The 16358-nt window shown below is 45.7% G+C and overlaps 2 protein-coding genes across 4 annotated transcripts in view; one reads left to right on the forward strand and one right to left on the reverse strand.

Annotated features, from left to right (window-relative positions):
- LOC122945079 (queuosine salvage protein-like) overlaps window positions 1-4688 on the reverse strand; it is a 42709-nt gene extending 38021 nt beyond the window's left edge. The window contains exon 1 of one of the 2 annotated variants that reach the window (XM_044303930.1): window positions 4603-4688. The gene's annotated coding sequence lies outside the window, so the exon portion shown is untranslated. The remainder of the gene's footprint in view (window positions 1-4602) is intronic. The other variant, XM_044303931.1, reaches the window with a different exon arrangement.
- Window positions 4689-4808: 120 nt separating this feature from the next.
- ORC2 (origin recognition complex subunit 2) overlaps window positions 4809-16358 on the forward strand; it is an 88624-nt gene continuing 77074 nt past the window's right edge. For both annotated transcript variants that reach the window (XM_044304269.1, XM_044304270.1), the window contains exons 1-2: window positions 4809-4890; window positions 14903-15004. In XM_044304269.1, coding sequence (XP_044160204.1) covers window positions 14911-15004 — 94 coding nt within the window. In that variant the 5' untranslated portion in view covers window positions 4809-4890; window positions 14903-14910. The remainder of the gene's footprint in view (window positions 4891-14902; window positions 15005-16358) is intronic.

Consider the following 16358-nt stretch of genomic DNA (forward strand, 5'->3'; position numbering starts at 1 on the left):
TTGCCCAACTTCTCCTGAGTACGGCGATACCAGAGGTGTGACACTTTTTTGCAGCCAAGGTGGGCAAAGGGGCACATATTCCAAAGTGCACCTTTCGGATTTCGCAGGCCATTTTTTACACATTTTGATTGCAAAGTTCTTCTCACACATTTGGGCCCCTAAATTGCCAGGGCAGTATAACTACCCCACAAGTGACCCCATTTTGGAAAGAAGACACCCCAAGGTATTCCGTGAGGGGCACAGCGAGTTCCTAGAATTTTTTATTTTTTGTCGCAAGTTAGTGGAATATGAGACTTTGTAAGAAAAAAAAAAAAAAAAAAAAATCATCATCATTTTCCGCTAACTTGTGACAAAAAATAAAAAGTTCTATGAACTCACTATGCCCATCAGCGAATACCTTAGGGTGTCTACTTTCCGAAATGGGGTCATTTGTGGGGGTTTTCTACTGTTTGGGCATTGTAGAACCTCAGGAATCATGACAGGTGCTCAGAAAGTCAGAGCTGTTTCAAAAAGCGGAAATTCACATTTTTGTACCATAGTTTGTAAATGCTATAACTTTTACCCAAACCATTTTTTTTTTGCCCAAACATTTTTTTTTTATCAAAGACATGTAGAACAATAAATTTGGCGAAAAATTTATATATGGATGTCGTTTTTTTTGCAAAATTTTACAGCTGAAAGTGAAAAATGTCATTTTTTTGCAAAAAAATCGTTACATTTTGATTAATAACAAAAAAAGTAAAAATGTCAGCAGCAATAAAATACCACCAAATGAAAGCTCCATTAGTGAGAAGAAAAGGAGGTAAAATTCATTTGGGTGGTAAGTTGCATGACCGAGCGATAAACGGTGAAAGGAGTGTAGTGCCGAAGTGTAAAAAGTGCTCTGGTCATGAAGGGGGTTTCACCTAGCGGGGCTGAAGTGGTTAAAGGGCTTCTGTCACCCCACTAAAGTGATTTTTTTTTTTTTGGGCTGGTGAAATTAGTTATATTGCGATATATCACAATATAATTGTGTTACTTACTTTGATCCAGCAGTTTCTTCAAAAAACGAAGTTTTATCATATGTAAATTCGGTCTCTAACAGCAAGTAGGGCGGCTACTTGCTGGTAGCTGCTGCAGAAATCCGCCCTCTCGTCGTGTTGATTGACAGGGCCAGCCGGGATCTCCTCCTCCGGCCAGCCCTGTCGGCATTTCAAAAATCGCGCGCCTCTGTTGATTCGGCGCAGGCGCTCTGAGATGAGGAGGCTCGTCTCCTCAGCACTCCCTCAGTGCGCCTGCGCCGATGACATCACCGAAATAGAAGACGTCATCGGCGCACTGAGGGAGTTCTGAGGAGACGAGCCTCCTCATCTCAGAGCGCCTGCGCCAAATCAACAGAGGCGCGCGATTTTTGAAATGCCGACAGGGCTGGCCGGAGGAGGAGATCCCGGCTGGCCCTGTCAATCAACACGACGAGAGGGCGGATTTCTGCAGCAGCTAGCAGCAAGTAGCCGCCCTACTTGCTGTCAGAGACCGAATTTACATATGATAAAACTTCGTTTTTTGAAGAAACTGCTGGATCAAAGTAAGTAACACAATTATATTGTGATATATCGCAATATAACTAATTTCACTAGCCCAAAAAAAAAAAAAATCACTTTAGTGGAGTGACAGAAGCCCTTTAAAAGGAATTGTTTAAAATTAGAGTTTTGTGAAAAGGTTCAATATTCTAGGCTCAAAGTGTCACACTCTAGTCAGCTAATTAATCCATATCCCCTGAGCAAAGGGTACCTCAAAATTGTGACTTTGGGGTTTCATAAGCTGTAAGCAATAATCATCCAAATTATACAAAATAAAGGCTTGAAATATCTCACTTTGCATGTAATGAGTCTCATATGTTAGTTTCATCTTTTAAGTTGCATTACTGAAATAAATGCACTTTGCACGATATTCTAATTTTTCAAGTTTCACCTGTATACATGCTAGGACACAGCTCTGTTCTCAGCATACTGCTCTAGTGCTGTCAATCAATGGGGCCCTCGGGTGTTAAAAAGGCAGTGCTCAAAGGATTCCTCCCTGCCCCCGATGCTCCAACTCAGGCTACTTTCACACTAGCGTTCGGGTTTCCGTTCGTGAGCTCCGTTTGAAGGAGCTCACGAGCGGACCCGAACGCAGCCGTCCAGCCCTGATGCAGTCTGAATGGAGGCGGATCCGCTCAGACTGCATCAGTCTGGCGGCGTTCAGCCTCCGCTCCGCTCGCCTCCGCACGGACAGGCGGACAGCTGAACGCTGCTTGCAGCGTTCGGGTGTCCGCCTGGCCGTTCGGAGGCGTGCGGATCCGTCCAGACTTTCAATGTAAGTCAATGGGGACGGATCCGTTTGAAGATGCCACAATGTGGCTCAATCTTCAAGCGGATCCGTCCCCCATTGACTTTACATTGAAAGTCTGAACGGATCCGCGCAGGCTACTTTCGCACTTGCGCACTTGCGAATTTTTTTAAAGTTATTAATGCAGACGGATCCGCCCGAACGCTAGTGTGAAAGTAGCCTTACTCAGGCTACTTTCACATCTGCATTGTTAATTCTGGTTTTGAGATCCTACAGAGGGTCCCAAAAACGGAATTAAACGGATCCGTGCCATTTAATACATCCGGTTATATTAAATCAAAACTGAACAAACCGGATCCAGTATGAAAATCATTGCAAGTCAATGGGCGCGGGACCTGTTTTTTTTTTCCGCAAACAATAAAAATAAAAATAAACGCATCTGGAACCATTGACTTACATAGAATTTCATGCCGGATCCAGTTTGTTCCATTTCACAAACCAAAATCAGCTGTTTTGTGCAGCCACCAGGGCCAGAAACTATACAATAAGATTCTGCCCACTGTGTAGCAGGTGGGGTACTTCAAGGGACACTGACAGGCCCAATAACCATAATTAGCTGTACATATGTATGTACAGGTCTTCTAATGTGCATTTAAAACATATAAGTATCCCCCCTGTTCACATTATGAATACTGCAAACTCATGTTTTATAACCTGAACTAATCCCTGTTCTTTCTGCCCAAGGGGCGGGGTTTCAGCTTCTCTGAGCACAAGAGAAGCTGAAACCCCGCCCCTTGGGCAGAAAGAACAGGAATTAGTTCAGGTTATAAAACATGAGTTTGCAGTATTCATAATGTGAACAGGGGGGATACTTATATGTTTTAAATGCACATTAGAAGACCTGTACATACATATGTACAGCTAATTATGGTTATTGGGCCTGTCAGTGTCCCTTTCAGATCAGCTCCCATTCAAGTAAAGCTACTTTCACACTCGCGTTTGGTGCAGATCCGTCATGGATCTGCACAGACAGATCCGTTCAGATAATACAACCGTCTGCATCCGTTCAGAACGGATCCGTTTGTATTATCTTTAACATAGCCAAGACTGATCCGTCTTGAACACCATTAAAAAGTCAATGGAGGACGGATCAGTTTTGTATTGTGGCACATTGTGTGCCAGGACGGATCCATTTGGCTCAGTTTCATAAGACGGACACCAAAACGTGACCGCCTCCAGAGCAGAATGGAGACTGAACTGATGCATTCTGAGCGGATCCTTTTCCATTCAGAACGCATTCGAACGCAAACTGATCCGTTTTGGACCACTTGTGAAAGCCCATGACAGATCTCACAAACGGGAAGCCAAAAGGAGTGTGAAAGTAGACTAAATGGGAACTAAACTGTGGTACGGCAGCGCTGTCAACGACACAGTGGATAGAGCCTACTGCCCATGGTATATTTACTGGTGCGTGCCAGTGGCTTCCCGAAACAGCTGATTGTGGGGGTGCCAGACATTGGGGATATTGATGACCTATGCTGAGGAAACATCAGAGTCCAAGTCCTGGAAAAAATAAAAACTCACAAACACCTATTATAAAATATGTTTAAAGGGGTTGTCACTTCAGCAAGTGGCATTTATCATGTATAGGAAGGTAATACAAGGCACTTACTAATGTATTGTGATGGTCCACATTTCCTCATTTACTGGATTGATTCATTTTTCCATCACATTATACACTGCTCGTTTCCACGGTTATGACCACCTTGCAATCCCGCAGCCGTGGTCATGCTTACACACTATAGCAAAAAGGCATCAGGCTCTCTATTGGCCGGGAGCGCATATAAGCTAGTGCGTCTTCCTTGCTGAATTAACCATGGAAACAAGCAGTGTACAATATGAAAGGAAAAGGAATCAAGCCAGAGGCAATATGGGCAATCTCAATGAACTAGTATGCAACTTGAAGTAGGGCAAGTACAACATTTTCAATAAAAACTGGCTCCAAATGTGCTCATAGCCTCTAAGTTATTTACTGTATTCAATGCAGATGCAGTCTGGTGTTTCTAGAGTCTCCAAGTTAAACAACGCCATAATAAAGACTACACCCAGAAGAACATCTCCATCTCCATCTCCATACAGAAAACACTGGGGATGTAGGTGTATGAATCCCCTGCTTCCAAAATGAACACGGCTCACAATACATGAATATAGATCTCGTCTCATATAAACCAACGACACCAAAACTAAATATCCCCAATCTACACACTGACGCCAAACCAACACCATGCTGCTCACCTACACAAGTTCTCAATATGGCGCCGCCCACAAGTTCCACGTGTCTGCAAACCACGCCCTCTTGCGCCAGTACGCAGCTTTCCTGGACAACGTACTCCCTCATTGGCTCACGGACTTACTTCCGGTTTTGTTTGCGGGCTTTCCTATTGGCTTAAAATTTCAAAACTGTTTGATTGGCTGCTGTCATTTCACTTGTAATCTGATTGGTCGGACTTGTTTGGCTTGTACGTTCCCCGGTGACAGCCGGCTGGCGGGAAGCGAGAGACTGTGCGATCGGTAGCTGGAAAGGCAAGTGAGAGGGCTGGCTTATGGCTATTATACTGCGTAGTAACGCAAACTAAGAGCTCTTTTATGGACACGTGCTTGATGTTACATAGATGTAGCAGAGCTGTGTTACTCACTGTACTGATATGTTCTTACATAGATGTAGTAGGGCTGTGTGAGTCACTGTACTGATATGTTCTTACATAGATGTAGTAGGGCTGTGTTACTCACTGTACTGATATGTTCTTCAAGAGATGTAGCAGAGCTGTGTGAGTCACTGGACTGATATGACTGAGTACAATGTGAATCCACAGATAAAAGCATATGGTATCATAGGAAGTGTGCCATAAGACAGCTCAGCTCTGCTACATCTTCATGTATGTGGCTCACACTTCTAGAAAAAGCCTTGTGTCCCCACATCACGGCACAGGTTTTCTAGTTGTACTGACCCCAGTAGTCGCTGTGTGTGTGGCATGAAAGTGATCAGTCCTGAATTGTTTGTAAATAGAATAGACAGAGATTATTCTCAGCGTTATTATAGTGACGTCACATCACACGATCAGCTGCTGCACGTTGTGACGTCAGCTGTTAGCAACGTGCCATCCTGACCGTGCAGATATGGATGAAACAGCATCCATCATCGTAACAGAACTGCGGGCGAAGAAATGAAGGATTGTCTGACCCTCAAATGAAAATACAGTTGCAAGAAAAAGTATGTGAACCCTTTGGAATGATATGTATTTCTGCACAAATTGGTCCTAAAATGTGATCTGATCTTAATCTAAGTCACAACAATAGACAATCACAGTCTGCTTAAACTAATAACACACAAAGAATTAAATGCTACCATGTTTTTATCGAACACACCATGTAAACATTCACAGTGCAGGTGGAAAAAGTATGTGAACCCCTAGACTAATGACATCTCCAAGAGCTAATTGGAGTGAGGTGTCAGCTAACTGGAGTCCAATCAATGAGATGAGATTGGAGGTGTTGGTTACAGCTGCCTTGCCCTATAAAAAACACACACCAGTTCTGGGTTTGCTTTTCACAAGAAGCATTGCCTAATGTGAATGATGCCTCGCACATAAGAGCTCTCAGAAGACCTACGATTAAGAATTGTTGACTTTCATAAAGCTGGAAAGGGTTATAAAAGTATCTCCAAAAGCCTTGCTGTTCATCAGTCCACGTTAAGACAAATGGTCTATAAATGGAGAAAGTTCAGCACTGCTGCTACTCTCCCTAGGAGTGGCCGTCCTGTAAAGATGACTGCAAGAGCACAGCGCAGACTGCTCAATGAGGTGAAGAAGAATCCTAGCGTGTCAGATAAAGACAGCATATGCCAGAGACTTTTGTAACATCCCTGTTGGAGTACTTTCAAACTTGCGGCAGGACGGATCCGACAGGCTGTTCACCATATCGGATCCGTCCTGCCGCTATTTCGCCGGACCGCCGCTCTGTCCCCATTGACTATAATGGGGATGGGGGCGGTGCACGGTGAAAGCCACCGGACTAAAAAGTCGGACATGCAGGACTTTTTAGTCCGGCGGATTTTGCCGTGCTGCGCCGTAGCTCCGCCCCCGTCCCCATTATAGTCAATGGGGACCGAGCAGGGCCTGGACGGATTGCTATCATCGAAGGAAAAATAAATTCCCAAGTCTATCAAGACATTTTGTAGGAGAACTTGAGGCCATCTGTCCACCAGCTGAAGCTCAACAGAAGATGGGTGTTGCAACAGGACAACGACCCAAAGCATAGAAGTAAATCAACAACAGAATGGCTTAAACAGAAGAAAATGTGCCTTCTGGAGTGGCCCAGTCAGAGTCCTGACCTCAACCCGATTGAGATGCTGTGGCATGACCTCAAGAAAGCGATTCACACCAGACATCTCAAGACTATTGCTGAACTGAATTACTCCTGACCGTTGTGCGCGTCTGATCTGCAACTACAGGAAACGTTTGGTTGAAGTTATTGCTGCCAAAGGAGGTTCAACCAGTTATTAAATCCAAGGGTTCACATACTTTTTCCACCTGCACTGTGAATGTTTACATGGTGTGTTCAATAAAAACATGGTGACATTTAATTCTTTGTGTGTTATTAGTTTAAGCAGACTGTGATTGTCTGTCTATTGTTGTGACTTAGGCTACTTTCACACTAGCGTTCGATCGGATCCATTCTGAACGGATCCGATCATATTAATGCAGACGGAGGCTCCGTTCAGTACGGATCCGTCTGCATTAATAACTTAGAAAAAATTCTAAGTGTGAAAGTAGCCTGAGCGGATCCGTTCAGACTTTCAATGTAAAGTCAATGGGGGACGGATCCGCTTGAAGATTGAGCCATATGGTGACATCTTCAAGCGGATCCGTTCCCATTGACTTACATTGTAAGTCTGAACGGATCCGCTCGCCTCCGCACGGCCAGGCGGACACCCGAACGCTGCAAGCAGCGTTCAGCTGTCCGCCTGTCCGAGCGGACCGGAGGCTGAACGCCGCCAGACTGATGCAGTCTGAGCGGATCCGCTCCATTCAGACTGCATCAGGGCTGGACGGAAGCGTTCGGGTCCGCTCGTGAGCTCCTTCAAACGGAGCTCACGAACGGACCTATGAACGCTAGTGTGAAAGTAGCCTTAGATGAAGATCAGATCACATTTTATGACCAATTTGTGCAGAAATCCATATAATTCCAAAGGGTTCACATACTTTCTCTTGCAACTGTAAATGGAAGGGGTATTCCAGACCAATGCTCAGCGGTTAGCCAGTGGTTGGGAAAAAAAAATCAGATGTTATATTTGTTTCTGATCTGCTGCTGTTTCGATAGTGCCAGCTGGTAGTGAGACTCAGTCGGTCATTCACTATGTCGATCACCCACCTCAGCAGCTGAGCAGTGTTCTTGGGCATTTCCTGCTGTGGAGTGTGGCAGGGACCGAGCGCCATCAGAACAGAGAGCTAAGTATAAGATCCTTTTTAGTTTTTCTTAACCATTGACAGGCCATTCGGAAATTGTGCTTGAATTAAAAGAAGCCAATCACCAGTGCGCTGCTCCATCACTGAAGGTCCCTTCCTCACTGCTTCCACCTGCAGCCATTCACCGGCCTCAGCAGTGATGTGTTCCCAAGCAGCACATGAACATTAAGCCTCAGCAGTCAATTGCTGCTCGGGGACAAGTCACTGCTGAGGCCTGGCAACGGCGGCAGTGGTGCATGTGACCACGGACGGAAAGGTCACACTTTCTGTCTTCGGGGGCCAGAAGCGGCTGGCACCAGCAGTGCTGATGAACAAATGACAGAATTTTTTTATTTAAGTATATTCCATCCCTTAACCCCTTAAGGACCAGGCTCATTTTCACCTTAAGGACCAGGCCATTTTTTTCAAATCTGACCAGTGTCACTTTAAGTGCTCATAACTTTAAAATGCTTTGACTTACCCAGGCCGTTCTGAGATTGTTTTTTCGTCACATATTGTACTTCATGACACTGCTAAAATTGGGTCAAAAAAGTTAATTTTTTTGCATAAAAAAATTAATTTTTTACCAAATTTTTTGAAAAATTAGCAAGTTTCAGTTTCTCTACTTCTGTCTACTTGCAGAAACCCCCAATATGTGGTCGTAAACTACTGTTTGGTCGAACGGTAGCACATAGAAGGAGGGGAACACCATATGGGTTTTGGAAGGCAGATTTTGCAGGACTGGTTTTGTTTATACCATGTCCCATTTGAAGCCCCCTGTTGCACCCCTAGAATAGAAATTCCAAAAAAGTGACTCCATCTAAGAAAGTACACCTCTCAAGGTATTCAAAACTGGGTTTACAAACTTTGTTAACCCTTTAGGTGTTCCAGAAGAGTTAATGGCAGATGGAGAAACAATTTTGAAATTTATATTTTTTTGAAAATTTTCCAATATAATCAATTTTTTCCAAGAGTAAAACAAGGGTTAACTGCCGAACAACACTCAAAATGGGTTGCCCTGATTCTGTAGTTTGCAGAAACACCCCATATGTGGTCGTAAACTACTGTTTGGCCAAACGGCAGGACATAGAAGGAGGGGAACACCATATGGGTTTTGGAAGGCAGATTTTGCTGGACTGGTTTATTTACACCATGTACCCTTTCAAGCCCCCTGATGCACCCCTAGAGTAGAAACTCCATAAAAGTGACCCCATCTAGGAAACTACGGGATAAGGTGGTTGTTGTTTTGGGACTATTTTAGGGGTAAATATGATTATTGGTTGCTCTATATTACTCTTTTTTAAGGCAATGTAACAAAAAAATTAAATTCTAAAATTGTTTCTACATTCGCTATTTAGTTTTGTGGAACACCTAAAGGGTTAACATAGTTTGTAAAGTAACTTTTGAATACCTTGAGGGGTGTAGTTTCTTAGATGGGGTCACTTTTTTGGAGTTTCTAGTCTAGGCTACATCAAGGGGGGCTTCTAATGGGACATGGTGTAAAAAAAAAAAAAACTGTCCATCAAAATCTGCCTTCCAGAAACCGTATGGAGTTCCCTTCGTTCTATGCCCTGCCGTGTGGCTATATAGCCATTTACGACCACATATGGGGTGTTTCTGCAAACTACAGAATCAGGGCCATAAATATTTAGTTTTGTTTGGCTGTTAACCCTTGCTTTATTACCGGCAAAATGGATTTAAATTGAAATTTTGCGTTGATTTTTCCGCACGGTCCCACAAGCGATCGTGGATCTGGCGGCAAGGGTCCTGAACAAGGGAATGCTGGTATAAAAGTTATCCACGTACAAGTGGTAACCACTATCCAGCAGTGGGTACATAAGGTCCCACACGAGTTTCCCGCTAACACCCAGAGTGGGGGGACATTCTGGGGGTTGAATACGGGAATCTTGCCCCTCGTACACACAAAATTTGTAAGTGTACCCTGAGGTACACTGGTGTGGGGGGGGGGGGGGGGGGCAAGTGGCTGGGGGGGGGGGCAAGTGGCGGGGGGGGGTCTGGGTTAGATGGATAGATGGAAGTTTGGAATAAAAGTACTTTTTTTTTTTTTTTTTTTTTTTTTCTAACTTACTTTTCCCTTCTTTCCCTGCCTAATGGTGCCTCTCCCTCACTGACCCTAACCTACCTGGGTGGCGATGAGTGCAGGAGGGTGATGGATGCCGATTAGGGGGACACAGGAGCTGGTGCTGAACGATGCTGCACGGTCAGGGTGCTGGACAGGAAGAAGAGGGGAGAGAGGAGCGCAGGAAGTTTGAATCTCGCGCCTCTCTCCCCTGCACCAATCAGCACCCTGGATAGCAGTGTTCAGCACCAGGGCCAGCACCGCCTCTCCAAATCCTCGGACTGCGATTGGTGGTGTATAATTACGCTGGCAGGCTGGACATCCGAATTTTTTAACCCCTAACAGGTATATTAGACGCTGTTTTCATAACAACGTCTAATATACCTCCTACCTGGTCCTCTGGTGGACCCTTTTGTTAGGATCGACCACCAGAGGTCTCAGGTAGCTCAGTACAGTCGCACCAAACACCACACTACACTACACCCCCCCCCCCCCCCGTCACTTATTAACCCCTTATAAACCCCTGATCACCCATGATCACCCCATATAAACTCCCTGATCACCGCCCTGTCATTGATCACCGCCCTGTCATTGATCACCCCCCTGTCAGGCTCCGTTCAGACGTCCGTATGATTTTTACGGATCCACGGATACATGGATCGGATCCGCAAAAAGCATACGGACGTCTGAATGGAGCCTTACAGGGGGGTGATCAATGACAGGCGGGTGATCACCCATATACACTCCCTGATCACCCCCTGTCATTGATCACCCCCCTGTCATTGATCACCCCCCTGTAAGGCTCCATTCAGACGTCCGCATGTGTTTTGTGGATCCTATCCATGGATCCGTAAAAAATCATGCGGATGTCTGAATGGAGCCTTACAGGGGGGGGGTGATCAGTGACAGGGGGGTGATCACCCTGATCACCCCCCTGTCATTGATAACCCCCCTGTAAGGCTCCATTCAGACGTCCGCATGTGTTTTGTGGATCCGATCCATGGATCCGTAAAAATTATACGGACGTCTGAATGGAGCCTTACAGGGGGGTGATCAATGACAGGAGGGTGATCAGGGAGTCTATATGGGTGATCACCCCCCTGTCATTGATCGACCCCCCCCCCTGTCATTGATCGACCCCCCCCTGTCATTGATCGACCCCCCCCCTGTCATTGATCGACCCCCCCCTGTCATTGATCGACCCCCCCCCCCCTGTCATTGATGACCCCCCCCCCCTGTCATTGATGACCCCCCCCCCCCCCTGTCATTGATGACCCCCCCCCCCTGTTATTGATCACCCCCCCCTGTCATTGATCACCCCCCCCTGTCATTGATCACCCCCCCGGTCATTGATCACTCCCCCTGTAAGGCTCCATTCAGACATTTTTTTTGGCACAAGTTAGCGGAAATTTTTTGTTTGTTTTTGTTTTTGTTTTTTCTTACAAAGTCTCATATTCTACTAACTTGTGTCAAAAAATAAAATCTCACATGGACTCACCATACCCCTCACGGAATCCAAATGCGTAACATTTTTAGACATTTATATTCCAGACTTCTTCTCACGCTTTAGGGCCCCTAAAAAGCCAGGGCAGTATAAACACCCCACATGTGACCCCATTTCGGAAAGAAGACACCCCAAGGTATTCCGTGAGGGGCATATTGAGTCCATGAAAGATTGAAATTTTTGTCCTAAGTTAGCGGAAAGTGAGACTTTGTGAGAAAAAAACAAAAAAAAATCAATATCCGCTAACTTATGCAAAAAAATAAAAAATTCTAGGAACTCGCCATGCCCCTCATTGAATACCTTGGGGTGTCTTCTTTCCAAAGTGGGGTCACATGTGGGGTATTTATACTGCCCTGGCTTTTTAGGGGCCCGGAAGTGTGAGAAGAAGTCTGGGATCCAAATGTCTAAAAATGCCCTCCTAAAAGGAATTTGGGCCCCTTTGCGCATCTAGGCTGCAAAAAAGTGTCACACATGTGGTATCGCCGTACTCAGGAGAAGTTGGGGAATGTGTTTTGGGGTGTCATTTTACATATACCCATGCTGGATGAGAGAAATATCTTGGCAAAAGACAACTTTTCCCATTTTTTTTATACAAAGTTGGCATTTGACCAAGATATTTTTCTCACCCAGCATGGGTATATGTAAAATGACACCCCAAAACACATTCCCCAACTTCTCCTGAGTACGGCGATACCAGATGTGTCACACTTTTTTGCTGCCAAGGTGGGCAAAGGGGCACATATTCCAAAGTGCACCTTTCGGATTTCACCGGTCATTTTTTACACATTTTGATTGCAAAGTTCTTCTCACACATTTGGGCCCCTAAATTGGCAGGGCAGTATAACTACCCCACAAGTGACCCCATTTTGGAAAGAAGACACCCCAAGGTATTCTGTGAGGGGCATGGTGAGTTCCTAGAATTTTTTATTTTTTGTCGCAAGTTAGTGGAATATGAGACTTTGTAAGAAAAAAATAAAAATAAAAAATCATCATCATTTTCCGCTAACTTGTGACAAAAAATAAAAAGTTCTATGAACTCACTATGCCCATCAGCGAATACCTTAGGGTGTCTACTTTCCGAAATGGGGTCATTTGTGGGGGTTTTCTACTGTTTGGGCATTGTAGAACCTCAGGAATCATGACAGGTGCTCAGAAAATCAGAGCCGTTTCAAAAAGCGGAAATTCACATTTTTGTACCATAGTTTGTAAATGCTATAACTTTTACCCAAACCATTTTTTTTTTGCCCAAACATTTTTTTTTTATCAAAGACATGTAGAACAATAAATTTGGCCAAAAATTTATATATGGATGTCGTTTTTTTTTGCAAAATTTTACAGCTGTAAGTGAAAAATGTCATTTTTTTTGCAAAAAAATCGTTACATTTTGATTAATAACAAAAAAAGTAAAAATGTCAGCAGCAATAAAATACCACCAAATGAAAGCTCCATTAGTGAGAAGAAAAGGAGGTAAAATTCATTTGGGTGGTAAGTTGCATGACCGAGCGATAAACGGTGAAAGGAGTGTAGTGCCGAAGTGTAAAAAGTGCTCTGGTCATGAAGGGGGTTTCACCTAGCGGGGCTGAAGTGGTTAAGTCAGGACGTACCGGTACGTCCTCGGTCCTTAAAGGGATTCTGTCACCTCCCCTAAGCCAAAAAACGATTTTAAAGCAGCCATGCAGCACAGCTTACCTGGATTAGGCTGTGCTCTTTTATCTTGAAATCCGTCCAGCAGTTACTGCAAAAAACGACTTTGATTGATATGTAAATGTGTCCTGAAGGTGCCCAGAGGGGCGTTTTTTTCTTCTTAGTGAGCCCAGTACCGCCCCTCTTTCAGTGCCCAGCCCGCCTTCCTTGTACTGTCTAACCGCCTCCAGCCTGCCACAGCCTCTCCTCCCTCTCCTCCCTCTCCCTCACGCCGAACGAAGTCTCGCACAGGCGCAGTACCCACTGAGGGCTGCGCCTGTGCGATCAGCAGGAGACTGAGGGCAGCAGCTTCATCTTCGTCACTGGGCATGCGCCGAGCCCAGTGACGTCCGATGCTCGCTCTTCCCTCAGTCAGCAGGGAAGAGCGAGCATCGGACGTCACTGAGCTCGGCGCATGCCCAGTGACGAAGATGAAGCTGCTGCCCTCAGTCTCCTGCTGATCGCACAGGCGCAGCCCTCAGTGGGTACTGCGCCTGTGCGAGAGTTCGTTCGGCGTGAGGGAGGGGGAGGAGAGGCTGTGGCAGGCTGGAGGCGGCGGTTAGACAGTACAAGGAAGGCGGGCTGGGCACTGTAAGAGGGGCGGTACTGGGCTCTCTAAGAAGAAAAAAAACGCCCCTCTGGGCACCTTCAGGACACATTTACATATCAATCAAAGTCGTTTTTTGCAGTAACTGCTGGACGGATTTCAAGATAAAAGAGCACAGCCTAATCCAGGTAAGCTGTGCTGCATGGCTGCTTTAAAATCGTTTTTTGGCTTAGGGGAGGTGACAGAATCCCTTTAAGGACTCGGGAAATAGGGCGTACCGGTACGTCCTATGTCCTTAAGGGGTTAAAAGGGTTTTTTCTGGGATTTTAATATTGATGAGCTATCCTCCGGATCGGTCATTAATATAAGATCAGTGGGGATCTGACACCCGTCGCTCCTATGATCAGCTGGTTGATGAGAAGGCTGCAAACCGTGCCAGTGCAGCCTTCCCTTCATTGTTTACCTGCTTGACGTTGCAGCGGTGAGCAGTGTAGTTACAAGCTGTCCCATTCACTTCAGTGGGACGGCTCAGTATAATACACACTTGTATAGGAACGAGCAGTCCCATTGAAGCGATTGGGACAGCTTGTAATTAGATCTGTTCCATGTGAAATCCATCAGACAAGCTCTCTGACTGCTCCCTCTGTAGCCCCTCTATCTGCTCTCCTGAATGTAAATCTAAGCGGTTTATAATCAAAATTGGAAAAGAGATCCGTATTATGAGTGTTCAGGAGAGCAGAAAGGGGGGCAACAGACCGAGTTGTTAGAGACGCTTGTCTGACCGATTTCACACTGAACTGGACTGAGCAGCCTGCAGTGTATGGCCCCTTGCAGACGAGTGTTCCTCCCGCAGCGAGTCCGCATTGCAGCACCCGACCCGGTATTGGAAAACACTGGCAGCATTATACCAGTGTTATCCAATACATTCCAGAACTGTAAGGGTTACATAGCATCATAAATCAATATAATGCTATGTGAATCCCGCCAGTGCTGGGAGGTCAGGCCGGGAGCTGCGTTGCGGACTCGCTGCAGGAGGAACGCTCGTCTGCAAGGTGCCTAAGAGATTACATGCAGGTGCAGAAGACGTACATTACGAAATCATGGAGCACAGCTTGATAAGTGATCTATATTGGATGATATGGACGTCAGTCCTTTCTAGAAATAATTCCGTCTTCTGTGTTTCTGTTATTGTGCTGTCTTTGTCAGTTGCGGTCATTTTTATATTCTCACTTTTATTTAGATAGAGATGTATTTTAGTCAAACTGTTTCTGTTACAGACTGAGAAATGAGTAATGAAACTAAAAAGGGGAGCAAGAACCTTCAGGTGCAGTTTGTGCCAGATGAAGATGTCTTGGAACATATCATTGATAAAGCAGAAGGTGAGTGACTTATTCCTAGTAGAGTCTTCATGGGACTGCTGGAGATAGCTGGGCGCTGTAGTTCGGCTGGCCCATAGAGAATAAATGGAAGGGCAGCATGTGTACTTAACGGCCACACCTAATTCAAGGGGACCCGAGCGATTTCTAAAGGATATATCTTAGGACAAGGCCTTTAACCACCTCTGGACCGCCTAACGCAGATGTGCGGTCCGGAGGTGGCGGCCCTGCGCAGAGTCACGCATATATGCGTCATCTCGCGAGGGCCGGGATTTCCTGTGAACGCGCGCACACAGGCGCGCGCGCTCACAGGAACGGAAGGTAAGCGAGTGGATCTCCAGCCTGCCAGCGGCGATCGCTCGCTGGCAGGCTGGAGATCCGAATTTTTTAACCCCTAACAGGTATATTAGACACTGTTTTCATAACAGCGTCTAATATACCTCCTACCTGGTCCTCTGGTGGTCCCTTTTGTTGGGATCGACCACCAGAGGACTCAGGTAGGTCAGTACAGTCGCACCAAACACTACACTACACCCCCCCCCCCCCGTCACTTATTAACCCCTTATAAATCCATGATCACCCCATATAAACTCCCTGATCACCCCCCTGTCATTGATCACCGCCCTGTCATTGATCACCCCCCCTGTCAGGCTCCGTTCAGACGTCCGTATGATTTTTACGGATCCACGGATACATGGATCGGATCCGCAAAACGCATACGGACGTCTAAATGGAGCCTTACAGGGGGGTGATCAATGACAGGCGGGTGATCACCCATATACACTCCCTGATCACCCCCGTCATTGATCACCCCCCTGTAAGGCTCCATTCAGACGTCCGCATGATTTTTACGGATCCATGGATACATGGATCGGATCCGCAAAACACATGCGGACGTCTGAATGGAGCCTTACAGGGGGTGATCAATGACAGGCGGGTGATCACCCATATACACTCCCTGATCACCCCCCTGTCATTGATCACCCCCCTGTAAGGCTTCATTCAGACGTCCGCATGTGTTTTGCGGATCCGATCCATGGATCCGTAAAAATTATACGGACGTCTGAATGGAGCCTTACCAGGGGGGTGATCAGGGAGTCTATATATGGGTGATCACCCCCCTGTCATTGATTACCCCCCCTGGTAAGGCTCCATTCAGACATTTTTTTTTTGGCACAAGTTAGCGGAAATTTTTTGTTTGTTTTTGTTTTTTCTTACTAAGTCTCATATTCCACTAACTTGTGTCAAAAAATAAAATCTCACATGAACTCACCATACCCCTCACGGAATCCAAATGCGTAAACATTTTTAGACATTTATATTCCAGACTTCTTCTCACGCTTTAGGGCTCCTAAAA

The sequence above is a fragment of the Bufo gargarizans genome, chromosome 8, assembly GCF_014858855.1.
Source record: "Bufo gargarizans isolate SCDJY-AF-19 chromosome 8, ASM1485885v1, whole genome shotgun sequence".
NCBI classification, from domain to species: domain Eukaryota; kingdom Metazoa; phylum Chordata; class Amphibia; order Anura; family Bufonidae; genus Bufo; species Bufo gargarizans.